This window comes from Myotis daubentonii, chromosome 5, assembly GCF_963259705.1.
Source record: "Myotis daubentonii chromosome 5, mMyoDau2.1, whole genome shotgun sequence".
In the NCBI taxonomy this organism is placed as follows: domain Eukaryota; kingdom Metazoa; phylum Chordata; class Mammalia; order Chiroptera; family Vespertilionidae; genus Myotis; species Myotis daubentonii.
In genome coordinates, this window is record NC_081844.1 from 26,581,754 (window position 1) to 26,600,846 (window position 19,093).

At 56.5% G+C, this 19,093-nt stretch overlaps 1 protein-coding gene across 1 annotated transcript; it reads left to right on the forward strand.

Annotated features, from left to right (window-relative positions):
* Positions 1–103: 103 nt before the first annotated feature.
* Positions 104–16,808, forward strand: ZNF653 (zinc finger protein 653). The gene is made up of 9 exons (XM_059696720.1): positions 104–717; positions 6,033–6,076; positions 8,105–8,320; positions 12,914–13,525; positions 13,653–13,830; positions 13,907–14,018; positions 15,212–15,326; positions 16,109–16,208; positions 16,402–16,808. Exons 1-9 carry the CDS (start codon positions 425–427, stop codon positions 16,577–16,579), a joined length of 1,848 nt encoding a protein of 615 aa, XP_059552703.1. The 5' UTR covers positions 104–424; the 3' UTR covers positions 16,580–16,808.
* The last annotated feature ends 2,285 nt before the right edge of the window (positions 16,809–19,093 follow it).

Here is a 19,093-nt window from a genome sequence, read left to right on the forward strand (position 1 = left end):
CTGCCCTTTTAGTGCCTAGTGGCAGGGCTTCTCAAGGGCTCTCCGGGTCCAGGACTGACAGGTCAGATCCCTGGCCTCCCCTCTGCCTTCACCTGAAACTCGCGCCCTCACCTGTCATCACCGGCAGGCGTTCAGGATCAAGACGCAGAAGCCCCATCCCCAAGGTCTACAGGGTCATCAGCCTCTTTCTTACGGGGCTGCCTTCAAACCTTCAGCTCCTCCCTCCATCTATGAAGTGAGAAGTTGAACAGAAAGAGATTAGGTTGTCGCGCATGCTTGTTGGGCGCATGCGCAATTTCCTCCGTCTCTCTTTGGCGCTGCGGGGCGGTGAGTCCAAGAGAAATTTCCCGGCGGCGCGGAAGATGCGCGCCACTTCCGGCCGGGCTCCTAACAACGGGGGAGGCTGGTAACCAGGGAGGGGGGGATGGCGGAGCGGGCGCCCGAGGCGGAGGCGGAGGCTGAGGCGGGCGCAGGCGGGGAGGCAGCGGCCGAGGAGGGCGCGGCGGGCCGCAAGGCGCGGGGCCGGCCGCGACTCACGGAGTCGGACCGGGCCCGGCGGCGACTCGAGTCCCGGAAGAAGTACGACGTGAGGCGCGTGTACCTGGGCGAGGCGCACGGGCCCTGGGTGGACCTGCGGCGCCGCAGCGGCTGGAGCGACGCCAAGCTCGCCGCCTACCTCATCTCGCTGGAGCGCGGCCAGCGGAGCGGTCGGCACGGGTGAGGGGCCTCAGCCCGAGGGTGAGAGGGCGGGAGGGAGGGAGACGCCCCCACCCCCGCTGAGCCTGGTCCCGCCCCCTCCGCCCAGGCTCTGCCCCTGGCACCTCCGAGCTCCGCCCAGCGGCCCGGCCTGGGTCTCCGACTACCGGTCCTGGGACGTGCCTCGCTCGCGGCCCCGCCTCCCGTCGCTCTGACCGCCCAATCCTAGGATGCGTCCAGCCTCAACCCGCCTCCTGGGCGTTTGGCCCCGCCCTCTAAGCGCTGGCTGACCAATCCTGGTACGGGCTCCACCTCCAAGCGTTCTAACTGTGCAGTCCCTAGAGGGGCGGCCCCGCCTCCTGAGCCTCAATGGCCAGAGGTCCCGACTGTCCCTGGTGTTTCCCAGGCCCCGCCCCCTACAAGGTAGCCTGAGACTGGACTGCGTGACTGCACACCCTGGGCCACCCGCCCTGCCTGTCATGAGGCTCCGACGCCCCAGCTGGGACAGAGTGGTGCCATCCCACAATCCTAGACCCCACCTACCTTGAGGACCCTCACAATCCAGATCGCATTCCCCTAAAGCTCTTGGCTCCTAAGGAGCAGTCAGCCCAGGGAGACTCAGGTGAAGAGGAAGCCCTGAGTTGGCCACACAGGTGCAGGCAGGGCCTTTGCAGTCTCAATTTTGAGGTGAGCAGTGTTAGTGGAATTTGTCGCTTCCAGCCTTATAGGTTGATGTGATGATTAAATGAGTTAAACTACAGCAAAGGCCTTAAGACAGTGCCGGCACTTAGCGTTCCAGGTATTACCTGTTAGGATGATGTTTGTTCTGCATTACAAGCAGTTCTGTGACAAAATCCTTGTTCTGCCCAGTGTTTATTTGCACGCGTTTGCATGTTTCTCCTGGGGAGGCAAGATTCTGAGGGTCAAGAAACAACCTGCCTCCTGCTGAAATTGTACCCACCCCTTCTTAGGGTGGCAGGCTGGTTTATGTGTCCGAGAGCAAGGCAGGAAATGCTGGGTGCTTAAAAAATCTCAAGCCAGTGTTTCACTATTGGAATTTCTGATTCAGTTAGTCTGATTCCACTATTGGAATTTCTGATTCAGTCAGTCTGATGGAGCTGCGGACCCTGTGTTTTTTATGCAAAGCTTCCAAGGAGACTTGATGTGCAGCTGGAGAACCACTGGCCAGAGGGAGCCCTAAGCTGAAAGTGGTATTTGCGAAAATTGGTTTGGCTGAGCAGGAGCTGTGTGTGCAGGACTAGGGCAGGGGCACTGAGACAACCCGGGCAGTGTGTGGCAAAAACTTGGCCCAGGGCCCATGGGTAGTTGGGAAAATACACTAACCTGGGTGAAGGATATCCTATAGGGAATAGCCATGACCAGAAGTAGGAGGTCAAATTATTTCAGTTGTTCAATTATTTATAACCTATCTTGTACCTGGAAGGATTTCAGTTCAAGGGATGTGAAACATGAACACGAAAGCAGAAGTTAAAATCAGGGTGAAAAGAGAAAGAAAAATGAGTGGCACAGTGAGGCCATGATCAGTGCTGTTGGATTGAAGCATTAAGTCACAGGGGACATGACAAGGGCAGTTTTGTGGCGTGATGAGATAGAAATCTGACCAGAGGGGTTCAAGAGGCATGAAGTGGGAATGGTGAATAGAATTTGCCTTGGTGCTTTCTAGCAGCTAGTGGGAAAAGGGAAACAATGGTCAGAGTGGAATTTTAAGTGTTTCTTCATTTGTTTAAGGAACATTTAATGAGCACCTACTATGTGCCAGGTGCTCATTAAATGCCAGGGTACAGCAATGAACAAAACAAAGATAACTGCCTCATGGAGTTGACATAAAGGGCAGAGGGTAGAGGCTTTTCTAGTGTGTAAAGGTTTGTCTACTGCAGATAAGAAACAATAAATTATGGAGCATGTGAGAGATTGATAGAAGCTATGGAAAAAAACAAAAGTGAAATAAGGGAAGAGGAATCAGGAGTGTGAGCTGGAAGTTTAAATAGGGTATTAGGGTGGAGCCACCTTGAGAAAATAGCATTTAAGTATACAGCTGAAGGAGGCCAGGGCGAGCCGTGTGGATATTCAGGGGAAGAGTGTTGGAAGAAGAAGGAATAGCAAGTGCAAAGGCCCTGCCTGGTGCCCTGATATGTACATGGTATGGTGAGGGGAGCGTGTGGCTGCAGCACAATGAGGAGTGGGAGAAGACGCAGGCAGGGAGGTGCAAGGAGGACTGATTTTTTTCTTCTAGTGAAAAAAATCTAGTGGGAGCTCTGGTGGGATTTATTTTTGCCTTTGTTAAGTGCAGAATTTGAGTTCCCTTTATAAGTGCAGAGAAGTCATGTATCCGGCTTAGATGTTTAAAGGAGCACTCCTCAGGGTGTGTGTGGTGGGAGGAATGGGTGGGGTATGAGTTGAAAGAAGGTTGGCCAAGAGTTGACAGTTATTAAAGCTGGTGATGGGTTCAAGGAAGTTCACTCTCCTCTTCTCTCTAGCTTTGTATGTGTTTGCATTTTTCTTTTCACATCTTAAACTCCTACCAAGAAAATCAAAAGAATCATCCTGACTCCTATGTTGAGACTGTGGGAGGGGAGGGCAGGAGGAAGAAGATGACTCCACTGGTCCAGGTGAGCCAAGATGGGGCTGGCCCCAAGCAGGGTCATAGGGAAGTGGAGAGAAATGGTTGAACTTGGGACCAGCAATGTTCTCTGATGGGTGTGGATATGAAAGATGCCCCGGGTTTGAGCCTGAGCACCTGGAAAGTTGCAGTTGCTGTTAACTGAGAAGGGCTTTGTTGGGGGACAAAATGACAGCTTGCACGTGAGACCCCTACATGGGGTGTCAGGAAGGCGGTGGAGGTGCTGTTGTGGTGGGGAGAGAGCCAATCAGGAGATGCAAATGTGGGAGTCACCAGGGTGGTGATGGATGCACATGGACCGAGCACACAGGTCTGAGCCCACTGCCATTTTCTGTGCTTCCGGAAGCCAGGGAGATGAGGAAGAAGCAGCAGCCTGGGAGGCAGGTGTAGGAACAGGTGGGGTGGTGTCCTGGAGGCTAAGGGTCCAACACTGGGGGGCTGAGTGAGGCGCCATCCCTGGTGGGGAAAACGCTGACCGAGGGCTCATGGAAGATGAAGGAGCAGACATGGAAACCAAGAGTGTAGACAACTCAGTCGAAGAGTGGTCAAGGAATGGGGCAGAAGTTGGTAGTGAAGGGGCTCAAGGTCATTTTAACCCAGGATGTTAGAAATACCAGCTTGTTTGGATGCTGGCAGGAATATCAAGTCAAAAGTGAAATCAAAGGGCAGAGGAGAGCAAGGGACTGTTGTTGCTGGCCACCGTTTGGTTGTGGCCCCTGAGAGGAAAGTACAGCCAGTCCCTGCAAAGTCTCAACAACTGTTGTCCTCAAGTGCAGGTGGTGGCCACTGCAGGGAGTCACGAAGATGGTAGAACTTGGAGAAGCAGGCAGTGGGGGAACGTAGTTTGGGTTGAAGGAGAAAGCGCTGTGTTAAGGTCAGAATGTGGCCTGACTTCCTGTAATCCTCACAGCAACTCTGTGTGGGAGGCACTGCTGTTGTCCCACTTCACAGATTGAGAAACTGAGGCTCAGAGGGGATGGCACTGCTTGGGATTACACAGCCAGTCAATAACAGAGATGCAACTTGAACTGGGATCTGACCAATGCCAAGCCTGTTCCCACCACAAACACTTGGCATTCTCAGCACCCCAGTCATGGCAAGGCCTTGAGTGATTGTAGGTGGCATGGTTGTTTGGACTTGGGTTTGGGGAAGGATCTGGCAGCCTGGCCCCTTAGAGGGGGTAGAGGCTCCTCGGATGGGACAGAGAGGAGCAGATCCCAGGGCAGAGGTCAGAGCCTGGGGCAGGAAGGACAAAGGAGCCCTGAGGAGCTGTCCTGGGACCAAACTTGAGGTGTGGGGGCTGAGAATTGTTATCAAGCTGGATAGGGGACTGAGGGGATGGGCAGTGGAGCTGAGGAGAGACCCTGGGTTGGTTGTCAGGATATTTGTGGTAAGAGCAAGGCGGTCAGTGTTCCAGGGCCTGGTCTGTGATAATATTAATAATCATAATGATCATTGCCACCATTTGCTGAATGATTACTAATTGCCAGAGCTGCACCAAGCTTTTTACAATGCATATAACCTCATACCCACCTCACGAGGAAGTTGCTGTTATGATTCCATGCTCCAGATGGGGAAACTGAGGCATGGGGCAGCAAGGTCACTCACCCAGGGTCACCAAGCTTACTGCTGCAGTTTAGAAGAAGAACAAGGAAACAGCCAGGGTGAAGGGGGCAGACCTGGAAGCCTGGGGGCAGGAAGGCAGAAGGAAGCCCCTACCAGGTCTGAGAGAGATGGCGCCAATGGACCTGCCCTCAGTCTGGGTCAAGCCGGTGCTGGGCCATAGCCACGCGGCCCGAGTGGAGTCAGGAACCCACCCAGCAATCTGATGGCCGTCCCGGTGTGGGAGGCCAGGAGAGCCTGGGCTTTGGGCCTGGCCCTGCCAAGGCATTAGGGGTGAGCTAATTAAATGTTTGACCAAATATAGCAGGCTAATTTTTAAGTTGATAATTGTGTATGGCCTGTGAGTGATGTTATAAATATCCAAATGGCCTTTGGCAGATAAAAGGTTCCCCACTCCCGATCTAGAGGTTCAACTAGGGAAAGGTCTCCCAGACTCCCTCAATGTTGGCAGAAGCCACATGCTCGTGGTTGTAGGACTGGGGTCCCTGCAGCTCTGCTGGCTGTCGCAGGACTGCTCTCAGCTCCCGGAGGCCATTTGTTCTCAGGTCCTTGCTACACAGCCCCTCATAGTCCCCCTCACATCCTCAGCCTCTGATTTTTGATATCAGCTGGGTCTTTGCAAGGGCTCTCTGATTAAATCAGGCCCACCTCAGTAAGTTCCCTCTTAATTAATTCAGTCACCTAGTCATGGGAATGGTATCCCTTCATATTCATATGCGTGCCCTACTGGTGGGGAGAGGGTTATACTGGGTGTGTGATCCTAGCGGGTGGGATCATGGGGCCATGAGAGGTCAGAACGAGGTACTGACTTTATACCCTCTTCTGACCTCTCCACTCCCTGGCCACTGGACCCTGGGCTTGTGGTCTCACCTCTCTGAGCCTCAGTTTCCCACTCTGTGAGGTGGGTGAGGATACTAGACTCCCCTCTAAGGGCTGTTGTCCATGTGGGAGAGAACCCAAGTGAAGGGCCATGAGAACAGACTCAGGAACCAGAAGCAGGATGCAGGATAGCTGTCATTATCTCACCATCAGTCAGGCACTGCGTCACTCCCCCTGCCTCTCTCTGTTACAGGAAGCCTTGGGAGCAGGTCCCCAAAAAGCCAAAGAGGAAGAAAAGTAAGTGGGGCTGCAGCCAGGGGGGAGGGGTGGGTGTTGGGAGTTCCTGGCTTTGTTGTTCCCTCCCTTCCTGCCTCCCTCGCTCCCTCATTCTCTGAGGCCATTTATGGAGAGCCTGCATGTGCCAGGCACTGTGTGGAACAGGGCAGACCCCGCCCTGCCCTCACAGAGCCCACAGTCTCCTGGGAAACACAAGGGACAGGCTGAGCAGGGCTGTGACAGAAGGGGGAGGTGGATTAGGGCACTGGGGCCCAGAGGAGGGGCCCCACCCAGCCCGGGGTGGGACCCACCGAAGGAATCTGTGCTGTGCCCAGCAGGGGTGCCCTCATCATCTCTCATCATCCCCATCTTACACATATAGAATCCAGGAAGACCTAGCCACTGCCCCAGGCTGCACAGCTGGCAAGTGGCAGGGCCAGGCTGCAAGCTCAGGTCCTCATGTCTCCAAAGTAGTCCCCTTAGCTCCTCTGCTCTCCTGCTGGTGTGTGGGAGTCAGCCAGGGAAGAGCCAGGCAGAGCAGAGGGAACAGCTTGTGCCAGGGCCTAGAGGGCATATCGTGTGCCAGGCTCAAGGGGAGCTGGGCGTGGGCAGTCAGAGCATGTCCCTCCTGCCCCTGAGCACTGGGCTGTGGGTCTCGAGCCCTGTCCAACAGGGTGAGAGCCAGCTGTCCAGGTACAGCCTCCTGGTGGCAGTGAGCCCCGCCCACTGTCAATTCTCAGGCACCATATGAGCTAAGACTGTGACCCCAAATCCCAGAGGGGTGGGGATGAAGATAAGGAGGCAAGTGCTAGGCTAAGGAGGTGGCTTGCTGGTAGTGTCCTCATGGTTGTCACTGTGTTGGAAGCCCAAGGACCTTCCCCGGCCACTCCTCATCTAGCCTGGAAGGTCAGAGGCTCACCTTCTTCCCACTGGCTTGAGGGGCCAGGATCATCACACATATCGCTGGTACCAATTCTTAGGCACTCACAGCCCCTTTCTGTGCCCTGTCAAGGTCTTCACTTTCTAACCTCCTCCCTGTCAGCCTTCAGAAAATGGGGACCCTTATTCTCCCCTGACCAGAGGGGTCAACTGAGGTTCAGAGAAGCCAAGTCACTTGCCCAGAGCCCCTGGGAGTGGTAGAGACAGGATTTGAACCCTGGTGGTTTGGCTCCACTATCCCCGCCCCCCCCCCCCCCCCCCCACACACACACACAATATGCGCTCACCTAGCACCTACTACTATATGTAGGTGCTGAATATGCAGAAGGAAGCACACAGAGAAGTGGCCCTGTCCTTAGGGAGCTGACATCTGGTGTGGGAGATGAGCAAGAAACATGAAAACAAATAAGCATAGATAGTATCTAAGTGCTACCTGGAGAGAAAGGAAGCAGGTCAGGTCCGCTAGAGGGACAGGGAAGAGAGGATGGCTGACCAAGGGAAGACCTGAGTGAAGGTGGAGGTGGCAGGGCAGTTATCTGGTGGCAGAGGACACAGCCAATGCAAGGGCTCTGCGGCTGGACCAGGGAGAAGGCCCTGAGGCTGGAGGGGAGTGAGCAAGAGGAAGCGTGTGAGGAGGTGAGGACAGGCGACTGGGCAGAATGTGTAAACCTCTGGGAGGAGTGTGACTTCACCCAGTGAGGTGGGTGCTATGGAAAATTCTGAGCAGAGGAGGGATGTGACCTGACTCAAGTGTTGACAGGCGTCCACTGGTGCCTCTGGAAGGAAGAGACCATAGGAGGCCAGGGTGGGCGCAGGGGCAGGCGGGGGACTGAGTGTGACAATAAGAAGCAGCTAACAATGACTGCACCTTCTATGGCCACGCCCCACTGTTGACATGACTGTTCATCCAGTGAGGACAGTCTCTGTTATCTCCAGGGTGTCTCATCTCTGAGCCTCAATTTCTTTACCTATAAACGGGACAGGCCTGGACAGGGTTCAGGACGTTGTCTCAGCCCCCAAGAGCCAGAAGGCCTGGGTGGTTGTAGGGGCCACACTGCTCTGAGTGGCCCAGCCATACTCCTCATGCCTGACCCGGCCCTGTGTGCACAGGGCGTCGGCGCAACGTGAACTGCCTGAAGAATGTGGTGATCTGGTACGAGGACCACAAGCACCGCTGTCCGTATGAGCCGCACCTGGCCGAGCTGGACCCCACCTTCGGCCTCTACACCACAGCCGTGTGGCAGTGTGAAGCCGGCCACCGCTACTTTCAAGACCTGCACTCACCCCTGAAGCCACTCAGCGACTCAGACCCCGACAGTGACAAAGGTGGGTCCGCAGAGTGAGGGCATGTGGTGGCATCCGGTGCCTGGGGGTTCACAGCTCCTCAGTGGGGAGATCGCCCTGGACTGCCCGCCCTCCTGGGTCTTGCTAGCCTTAGGCCAGTATCATAAACTTCTCAGCAACTAGATGGCATGGGTGCTGGCTTCAGGGACAGAGCGCAGACTCAGTGCAGCCTGCAAGCTCGGAGTCCTTACAGATCCCGAGACAGTTCCCGCTTTACGGAGACACCTGTGCCCAAGGCCAGGCTCAGGCAGGGCTGGACGTGGGGTCCAGGAAACCGGGCTCAGTAGTGGGAGGGAGGGATGGGTGCTGGGCCTCAGACTCCCCAGGGCGGCTCTTCTCTCCTGGCCTCTTCCTCCTCCTTTATTTTCTCCAATCCTTTCTCGGGTTCAAGGCCTGTCTCTACCAGTCTCATCCTCTTTCCCTCTCTCCATCCTGCTCTCCTTCTCCTCACTTCCTGTTCTTTGCTCTCTGTCCCTCTCATCCTGTCCCTGTTTTGTCCTCTCTCTCTCTTGCTCTGTCTTCAGTTTCCTTCCTTTCCCTGCCTCCCCGCATTGTCTCTCTCTGTCTCCCCTCCATCTCACACCCTTTGCATCTCTCATTCTCTACCCTCTGTTGCCCTGCCTTTCCCATCTCTGTCCCTGCTCCTCTCCTGCCATTCCACATTGGTCACACCCAGGGGCTGGCTGCCAGCTCAGGACTGGGAGGGACTCAGTTACGAAGGTCCAAGAAGACCTGGTGGAGGAGCAAGGGTATGCTCTGGGTGGTGAGAAGGAGTGTGAGGCCCGTGGACAGGCGCCCTGCCAGGGCTGAGGGTGAGGTCAGTCACCAGGGCTGAGTCCGAGCTGGCAGGCATTTGGAGCAGATGGCATCCCAGCTGGTGAGGGGAAGCCGTGGGCGAGAGGTGTTCCAGGTGGGCACCCTGGCCAATGGCCATCCCGTTGTGTGTCAGTCAGGTTCCCAGTGTGAACCTGCCCCTCAGCCACCCTGTCCTGTACTCAGCTCCAGGCTCACCCCAAAACTCCCCGAGTCCTCCCCACAGTCCTGTCATTAGTCCCACTGAGAAGTCGAGGAAACTAGGGTTTTGGGAGTAACGTGACTGGCCCATCTGGTGATGGATCCAGCTTGGATGGGGTGACACCCAGAGGAGGTCCCTTGCACCCCAACGTAAGTAACTTTTACACTAGCAGCTTCTGGGGCTGGGCCCTTGGGAATGAACAACGGGATCAGTTCCCGGTCTGCTGTGGTTGCTGGGGGCCGGCGAGAGAGTGCTATGCCCCAGGCCTGCCCTCTTCCCTCAAGCAGCACTCTTACCTGCTCTGCGCCTGGGCAGCCTGCCACCTCTCACTCAGTAAAAAGACCCCCCCGCCCCCAAGGGATTGTGGGAAGCCAGGCGTGCACGGTCATTTCTGTTGTGAATGTTGTTATCGTCTTGAGCAAGATCCAGTGTCAGCCTTAGCAGCCAGTGCTGCACTCAGGGACCCAGACACCCAGCTACGCTCCCAGCTCATTAGGTGGTTGCCCCTCCTTCAGGGTGCAGCCAGGGCTCATCCCATGACAGGGTGTCGGAAGGAGGGGCTGATCCCCTACTGTTCCTGTTGCCATCCCAGGGCCTGCGTCATGGACGGGGCAATTGGGTATTAAAGATAGTGGAAAACATTGGTAGGGCGCTTTCTCCAAGCCTGGTACTGTCCTAAGTCCTTTACATGTATTTACTCATTAAATACCCAGAGTACTCCCTGAGGTAGGTGCCAAGGTATCTCCAGGCCCAGATGGGTTGCATAAGGCGCCTATGACCGCACAGCTGGAAGAGCAGCACTGAGACCCCTCCCCCTGCTGCCGTCTGGCTCCAGAGCCTGCACGCTCCCTGTGACCCTCTCGGGGTAGAGAATGGGTGGTTCCCAGACAGCGTGCCCCAACGGTCACAAGTGTGTAATCTAAGGGACAATCACTCATTTTTCCTGTCCCCAGCTTCTCCCTGTGTGGGTACATTAGCACCAAATGCTTGAGTAAGATGTTATCCCCCTTGGCCTTCATCACAGCCTTGGGCTGAGAGTCATTCATTTTGCAAACGTGTGCTCATTGTGTACCATATAGCCTCTGGGCACTGGGGACTGTGCACAGGGACCCATGTCCTTGTGGAGTTTACGTCTAGAGGGGAAGCAGACAGTAAACTAGGTAGACAAGTAAAATCCAGAGCACACTGGAATATGGGAAGTATTTGGGGGGGAAATAGAGAAAAGGGTGCTATTTGAGATAAGGTGGTCAGAGGCCCCCCCTGAGAAAAACACCATTGATGAAGGATCTGATGAAGATAAGGAAGGGAGCCCGTACAGGTGTCTGAGGGAACAGGGTTCAGGTAGGAAGTGGCAAGTGCAAAGGCCCTGAGGCAGAAACCTGTCTAGTGTCTCAGAGCACGGGAGGAGGTCAGTGGGGCTGGAGAGGAGGTGCAAGCCCTGTTAGCTGCAGCAAGAGCTTTGGCTGCTATGCCAAGTGAATTGGGAAGGTTATTTTCTTTTTTTTAATGATAAGCATTTTATGATAGTTTGACAGCTTTTTTTCTTTCATTTTTTTAATAATATGTTTTTATTGATTTCAGAGAGGGGGAGAGAGAGAGAAACATCAGTGATGAGTGAGAGTCATTGATTGGCTGCCTCCTGCATGCCCCCTACTGGGGATTGAGCCAGAAACCTAGGTATGTGCCCTTGACCAGAATCAAACCCGGGACCCTTCAGTCCTCAGGCCAGTGCTCTATCCACTGAGCAAAACTGGCTAGGACTGGGAAGGGTATTAACTGAAGTAAGGCCAGCTTCTGAAATATACAAACCTGCAAATTGCCTTCCATCCCAGGACCCAGGTTCTTTCCGTCCTGTGGCTCCAGCCTCCACTGAGTTCTGGCTGGCTGGTGGGGCTGGCTGGTGGAAACAGAGGTGGAAGTTCATGAACCACTCACATTTCACTGGGACTCAGCCGTATGGCCACATCCATCTACAAGGGATGCTAGGAAATGTAGTCCACTTGGGTGCCAGGAGAAAGAAACTCAGGTTTGGGGAACAGCTGGCCTCTCTCTTTCACAGAAAGTGACGAGCATATTCTCAAAGAAGGATATGACCTAAGCAGGTGTTCACAAACTCCCTCTGGCCACTGTAGGGAGGACAGAGTGTGGGGGGTGAGGGTGGGAGCTGGGGGACCAGGGAGAAGGGACTGCATGGTTCAGGCAGGGGGTGCTGGGGCCATGACCAGGCGTGTGCAGGGGAGGTGGGAGAAGCTGTTGGCTTTTGGATGTATTTTGGATGCAGCACCAATAGGTTTTGCTGACAGATTGGAAGTAGCTGTGAGAAAGGGAGAAGTCAAGGATAGCCCCAGGACTTGGCCTGAGCAACTAGAACAGAGCTGCCCTCTCTGGGACGGGGACACCCAGGAATGCTGCAGGCTTTTCCTGAGGGGCTCAGAGCCCAGAGTTGCTGAGAGGAGTGAGATGCCTGTGAGATCCCCTGGGGGGTGGGTCAGCAGAGAAGGTAGTGGCAACACAATAAAAATAGATACTTGATCTTGGTTCTGGATTCCTGGCACAGAGCTCCTAAAACCGTTGGAATTCCCTGAGAGAGAGGAATGCTTTTCGTTATCATGAGTCCCGTTTTGGAAGGAGCCCCTTTGAAACACACCTGGGCTCCATGCTAATGAGGTGACTCAGGGAGGGACCTGTAGGTAGCTTCAGGAGGAGGGCTGGTCACCAAAAAGACCACACACATGATTACAGGAGCAGTATCTCTCAGCCCCACGCCCCATCCCCGGGGCTGTGGGCAGGGCCTGGAGGTCGGGCTATTAGGAACTCTTAAACAGTGTGGTTCAGAGAGTTTCCGGGTTGGGGAACGTGTGGAGGCATGGAGAGGGTGGCACACCTGGAGAGGGCATGGCAGCTGCGTGACCCCGCCCTGTACCTTGCCCTGTGCATCTCTTCCATCCGCCAGTTGCTGAGTTTTGTCCTTTATAATAAAACTGTAATTGGAAGTGAAGCATTTTCTTGAGTCCTATGAGCCATTCTAGCAAATTATCAAACCTGAACATGGGGTCGTGGGAACTCCCGGTCAGTAGCTAGGAGTGCCAGTGGCCTGGGGCTTGCAGGTGGCCTGGGGCTTGCAGCTGGCATCTGAAGTGGGGTCATTCTTCTGGGGTCTGACGCTAACTCCAAGTGGGTAGTGTGAAAATTGTATTGGACAGTTGGACACCTGGCTGGTGTCAGAACCAGGCAGGATTTAACACCATCAGCCCGGCTGAAACCCTGGGGTGATCTGATCGGAGCACTCAGGAGAGGCCCGAGCTAGAACCTTCCAGACCTTTAAGAGCAAAAGAGGCTGAGAAGGAGCCACCAAGGAGGAGTCAGGAGACTGGAGCGGGCCAGAGGCAAAGGGAGGAGAGCATCTTTGAGGAGCGGGGGTGATTGAGGAGGATGGGGACTGAGAAGTGACCACGGTTCATGCCAGTGAGGAGTTGCAGCACCCAGCCCCTTGTGAGCCCTCAACCAACACCAGCTGCTGCTGCCACTATTGTAACCTTCCCTTTCCTCTGTCACCACAGTGGACAATGGCCTGGGGGCCGGCAGCTCCAACTCGTCCAGCTCCTGCTCTGGCTCTGACTCTGAGGAGCCCCCTGGAGGCCAGCCAGCCAAGGCGACAGTAGCAGCCGCTGCTGTTACCCCCACCAGCCCAGCGGGCAGCAGTGGGCTCATCACGCAAGAGGGTGTGCACATCCCTTTCGACGTCCACCACGTGGAGAGCCTGGCTGAGCAGGGCACCGCACTGTGCCCCAACCCAGCAGGCAGCGGGCCGGAAGCCCTGGAGACCGTGGTGTGTGTGCCAGTGCCCATGCAAGTGGGCCCGGGCCCTGGCACCCTTTTTGAGAACATGCCCCAGGAGGCACTGGGCGAGGTGGTAGCCAGCTGTCCCATGCCAGGCATGGTGCCTGGCTCTCAGGTGATCATCATCGCAGGCCCAGGCTATGATGCCCTCACGGCTGAGGGCATCCACCTCAACGTGGCAGCAGGCAGCAGTGCGCCCAGCGGGGCCCTGGGTGACGAGGTGCCCTGCACCATGATGGAGGGTGTGGCAGCCTACACCCAGACGGAGCCTGAGGGCAGCCAACCCAGCACTATGGACCCCACCACCATGGCAGGCATGGAGACTAAGAAAGGTCTGGGGGACCATGCTAGTCTGGGGGTGTTGGGAGTACCTGGGAGGGGGAGGGGGAAGAGGGGCCCTAGAGTGGGCTCCTTGAAAGCCTTAGTCCCCACGGACACCTGCCCTGTGTCACCCCGTAGAGAAGGAGGACCTGTACATGCTTAAGGAGGAGAAGGAGGAGCCAGTGGCTCCAGAGCTGGCAGAGCTGGCAGCGACAGTGCCTGAGAGTGCAGAGCCTGAGGCAGAGGCAGACGGGGAGGAGCTGGACGGCAGTGACATGTCAGCCATCATCTATGAGATCCCCAAGGAGCCTGAGAAGTGGGTGTCAGGTGGGCGGGGCAGGGTGAGGACTGGCTGGTGTGGGAGCCCTAATGCCATGGGCCTTCCTCTCCAGGAGGCGGAGGAGCAAGCGGTCACGGGTGATGGATGCCGACGGCCTGCTCGAGATGTTCCACTGTCCCTACGAGGGCTGCAGCCAGGTGTATGTGGCTCTCAGTAGTTTCCAGGTGAGGCCACCCCCCGAAACGGCTGGGCAGGGTCTGCTTCTGTGTTCAGCGGCCTGTGGCTGGTGGAGGGGCCCATCAGCCCCCAGCAGGTGCCATAGGTCTGCCTCCCATATGCCCACCCGCCTCCAGCATACCTGTCCTGCCTCACCAGCCACAGCCTCTCTGCATCCCCAGTGGCTGCCTGCTCCTGGCCTGGAGGCGCCCCCCCACTCTTGCTCTTCCAGCTGTCCAATCTCCTACTACCTCTGCCCACACCACCCTCTTGGCTCAGAATGCCCTTCTACCAGGAGGCCCACCCTGGTCTCCCAGGGTGCTAGGCCTGCAAGCCGCAGATCACTGTACCATCAAGACGTACCTGCAGGTTGCCCACTGGGTCTGGGACACCCCAAGGGCAGAGACAGGGCCTTATCATATCCCCACTCTGGGCAAAGGAGGTGTCACAAGTTGGTCCTTGAATTTGCCAAATCATGTTTTCATTAAGCACATATTGAACACCTACCATTGCCAAGCCTGGTGCTGGGCACTGAAGCTGCAGGTGTACTAGTGAGCTAAAGAACAAACGAAGACCCAGCCAGCGTGGCTCAGTGGTTGAACATCGACCTATGAACCAGGAGGTCACGGTTAGATTCCCGGTCAGGGCACATGCCCGGGTTGCGATCCCCAGTGTGGGGGGTGCAGGGATCAATGGTTCTCATCATTGATGTTTCTATCTCTCTCTGTCTCTTCCTCTCTGAAATCAATAAAAACATATTTAAAAAAAACAAAGGAAGGAGTGATTGAGGGCTTTCTGCTCCAGGTCCTGGGAGCAGTATAGCACCGTGGCAAAGGAGCCTGCTGTGGACTGACAGCCCTAGAATCCAGTCCCAGCCCTGCCACTGCCCAGCTGTGAGACACCAGGCAAACTACTGAGCCTCGAGACTCAGTTTCCCCATCCATAAACTGGGCTAATGGCAGGGCCCCTCACAGGGTTATGACAAGATTCACTGATGCCCTAACCCAGAGCCTGGCTGGAGTAGGTGCTCAGTAAAACTGCTCCCAGCGTCCCTGGACTCCAACTCGAAGCTGGCAGTCCATCCTAAGGACAAGGGCACCCCTCTTCCCTCCTCCAATGAAGTTGCCCCAGCCTGCCTCCCAGCAGCCCTCACCTGTCCCTATAGCACCCACAGCACCACTCCTGCCCCTCTCGTCTCCAGAACCATGTCAACCTTGTGCATCGAAAAGGGAAGACCAAAGTGTGCCCTCACCCTGGCTGTGGCAAGAAGTTCTATTTATCCAACCACCTAAGGCGACACATGATCATCCACTCAGGTAAGGCCCTAGGGCACAGGGGCCTGGGCCTTGGAGCCAGAGCGGGTTCGGGCAGGGTCAAGCCTGGGCACAGGACTGCCTTTCTCAGTTTTCTGCCCGTCCCCCACATGGACTAGCTTGAGATGGTGGAAGTAAAGCACTTAACCTGGAGCCCACGGGCACCTCCCTGAGGCTGCACTGCTGGAACTGTCAAGAGAGCAGAGCGAGATTAAAGAGTGAGCTGCACAAGCCACAGTGACACGGACTGTCACAGCTCATGTGGAGCTAGGCCCATTGGCCGCCTGACTCCTGCAAGCAGATCTCATGCTGGAGCAGTTCCAGGGCTGAACCACCCTGCAGGGGCATTAGGCTAGGGACAGGGCCTCTGTTCCTTCTGCTCCAAACACCTCCTTGACCCAGAGTGTGGGCTGCGACACAGCGGCCAGCGCTGGTGCCTGTGCCCAGCAGGAGGGCGTGGATTTGGATTTTTTGAGACCAGAACTTTGGATTTTTATGTGAAATTGCTCCAAAGTCCAAATATTGGGGTCAGATTCAAATCCATCTGCACCCTGTGCTCCTCAGGAACCGGAGTTCACATTCCATCTCTGCCTGCGGCATTCCTGGGCAACGGCCATGAGCCTCCGCTTTCTTAGTCCCTCTGGTTATTAGACTTGACATTCAGGCCTGGAGAGTGGAGGGGGGGGGGGTGGTTCATCTGCGCCCTCCGTGGTCTCTCTAGTGCAGCGGAGACCCTCCACAGCCCCCTCCCCAAGGGCGGAGTCCTCAGCCTGTGTTTCCCCCAGGTGTCCGGGAATTCACCTGTGAGACCTGTGGCAAGTCCTTCAAAAGGAAGAACCACCTGGAGGTACACCGGCGCACACACACCGGCGAGACACCCCTGCAGTGAGTGACAGGCGTCCCAAGAGGGTACTAGGAGGGAGGAGATCCAGGCCTGGACCAGCACAGAGCAGGTCCCACAGGCGAGCTCCACCCTGGGGTTGCCATACCAAATTCCATCTGCACTCCAGTCTCAGACGGTGCCAGCCCTTTCTGGGACCGGCCCTGCCCTCTCTGACTGTGCCCTGACTCCTGGCAGGTGCGAGATCTGCGGCTACCAGTGCCGGCAGCGTGCTTCGCTCAACTGGCACATGAAGAAGCACACAGCAGAGGTGCAGTACAATTTCACGTGTGAGCGCTGCGGGAAGCGTTTCGAGAAGTTGGACAGCATCAAGTTCCACACTCTCAAAAGCCACCCAGACCACAAACCCACCTGACCCACCCTACCACTGACCGTCCCTATTTATTTGTCCACTCTGATGCCACTCCTGGGCCTACTGGGCCCGGACTACCATGGGGGCCACCCCGCAGGCCGGAAGGTGATGCCCCTGCCCCACCCCAGGGCTGGTCCCACCCCCCCGCCCCCCTTCTCTGGAGCTGGCAATTGGGGCTGCACTGCTGGAACTGTGTCAAGAGCAGAGCGAGATTAAAGAGTGAGAAAGTAGATGCCCTCCCCTTAGACCTGGATGATTTGGGGGTGAGGGAGGTCTCTTCTTCAACCTGGTCCCTTCCTGAGCAAGGCCTGGGGTGAGGGTAGGAGGTAGGGGAAGTCATACGGGCAGACCAGGGACCTTTCCCTCTGCCTTGGTTGCCTGGGCAACCCTGAACACTTCCTCCTCACAGGGTCAGGGCTGGGGGTTTGGGAACCCAGGGAAGCCACTTGACATCTCCCAGGACTCGATCCTGACTCAGTGCTAATTTCTCATGGGTCACTCATTCCCCCCCCTAGAGAGGTCAGGGACCAGTTGGGGAGATGTTCAGTAAACCCTTAAGACATCTATGGCTGAGACAAGCACCATGCAGAAAATAGTATATTAGTTTTTGGGGGTGCTGTTTAGGTCAGTGGTCAGATGGTATTTGAACATAGATCAGAATGACAAAAAGGTTCTATCCCAGAAGAAAGCTGAGGAAGGCAAGTCCCAGGCTGAAGGAATAGCCGGTGCCAAAACCCCTAAGTAGAATGGGCTCGGAGTGTTCCTGGAACAGGAAGCCGCGGGGGAAGGGAGTTAGCATGGGCAGGGCGGCTGCTCTGGTCCCATTACCTGGAGGAGGATACCGAGGCCACCTCCTCATCCCGTGCACTGCCAGGGAGAGGGTTGGGAGTGAAATCAGGCTACACAGCCGCCAGGTGGCGCACAAGCTGCATGGGCCAGTATGGCCGCAGCCACGTGACCCGGGGGACCACAGCCGGGAGCAGGAAAAGTGCCCTGGGGGAGCCCCCACCAGCTCCTCACCAGTTCTTGGAGCTGGGCCGCAGCTAAAGCCTCATTTTACACTTCTCATCGGGGTCTACTCCAGCCAGGGACAGAAGTGTCGGCGCGGAAGAGCGAGTCCCCTCTCCCCCCAGGCTCAGTCCTCTTAGTTGTCTCCGCACAGCAGGAGCCAGCAGTTTCCATGGGAACCGCAGTCGGGTCTGCGGGTCCAGGAGTAGCCCCTTACAGGCCAAGCCCAGCTTCTGATCTCACTGGAGTCGGGAGGATCATGGGTGGGGAACAAGCCATCGCTTGGGGTCTCTAGAGTCAGCAGCCACATTGCCCTGCCAAACCCTAGAAGGGCCACTCGGCCCGCATCGCCACCGCCCAGGCTGTGCGGGCCACTATGATTGGCTTCCCTCTCCATCAGCGTGGCCTTGCGCTCTGCTGCTCGGGTTCTCATTGGCTCAACCTCGAGGGTGTCCTCCTGCAATTCGTTCTTGTGAGGGCCGTCCCTGATTGGTCAAAATGGGCTCTCCTCGCTGGGTTTGACGACAGGCTCGGACAGTCTGGAGGCTAAAATGAAGTGCTGGGAGGAGGATAGGGTGGGGGCTGCCACTCTGGTTTAGCGGGTCGTGGCTATCCAGCCCGCAAGAGCGCTGGTTGGGGCCATCAGGCCGCTGTCTGTGGTGCTGAAGGCCGTCCGACGTAAACATGCACAAAAGGTGATGTGCCGCCTTCTATCTCCTTAGTAGCGTCCAGGTTCCCCCAGCAAAGCGGGAGATGACTCCTCGGGCGAACCAATCGTGAGCTCGGAAAGCCAGGACATTCACCTAGCAGATCAGCCCACCCCAAGTTTATGTTGTCCCAGGGCTGCAGGGCACCAGCAAGGTTTGCCTCAATCCTAAGTCCCAAACCTCATCCCCCACTTTGCAGCAGTGCCAAGTGCCCCTGCATTGTGGGGTGCCAGTCCACAGTCTTTGAACCCTAGAGACACCTAACCCACAGGGTCCCAGTTCCTTCTGCAGGCAGACTAGGACCCCCAGCCATCCTCACCTTCCTCCCTTGGCATTGTAGGCTACACCTGGTCCCTCCAAATCTGGGGACCCAGGCCTTTGCCTATTGAAGTCTTGGATCCTTGTCCCTTTCCAGTCTTCTTGTGGACAGCACCTCGGGAAGGTCGTACAATGGGCCACAGATACCTCCTCTCCCTCTTCGCTCCTCCAGCTCCAGGTGCTGGACAGAGGAGAGCCTGCCCTGTCTTCCGGTTAGAAAGCCCTTCCTAAAAGGGGTGCTCGGGCAGGAAGTAGGGTTCGCGGAGTCAAAAGAGCCGGAATCTGGCAACACGAGTCCCCAGAAAGCGAGTCCGGGCCAGCGCGCGCTCGCTTCCACCTGCCGCGCCGTCGGGCGCCGCGAGGAGGTGGGGCTTGGTTGCTGCAGCCAATGAGCGACGCCGGCGCTGGCAGCTGCAGATATAAAGGGCTGGGGGCGGCGGCGGCGCGGCCCAGATCGCGGAGCGCGCAGCGCGGGCCGGAGGGT

Coding starts and splice junctions, on each gene's coding strand:
- ZNF653 (XM_059696720.1), top strand. CDS start 425: ATGGCGGAGCGGGCGCCCGAGGCGGAGGCGGAGGCTGAGGCGGGCGCA. Junction 13,526..13,652: donor AGGCATGGAGACTAAGAAAG/GTCTGGGGGACC, acceptor GTCACCCCGTAG/AGAAGGAGGACCTGTACATG. Junction 13,831..13,906: donor ATCCCCAAGGAGCCTGAGAA/GTGGGTGTCAGG, acceptor CTTCCTCTCCAG/GAGGCGGAGGAGCAAGCGGT.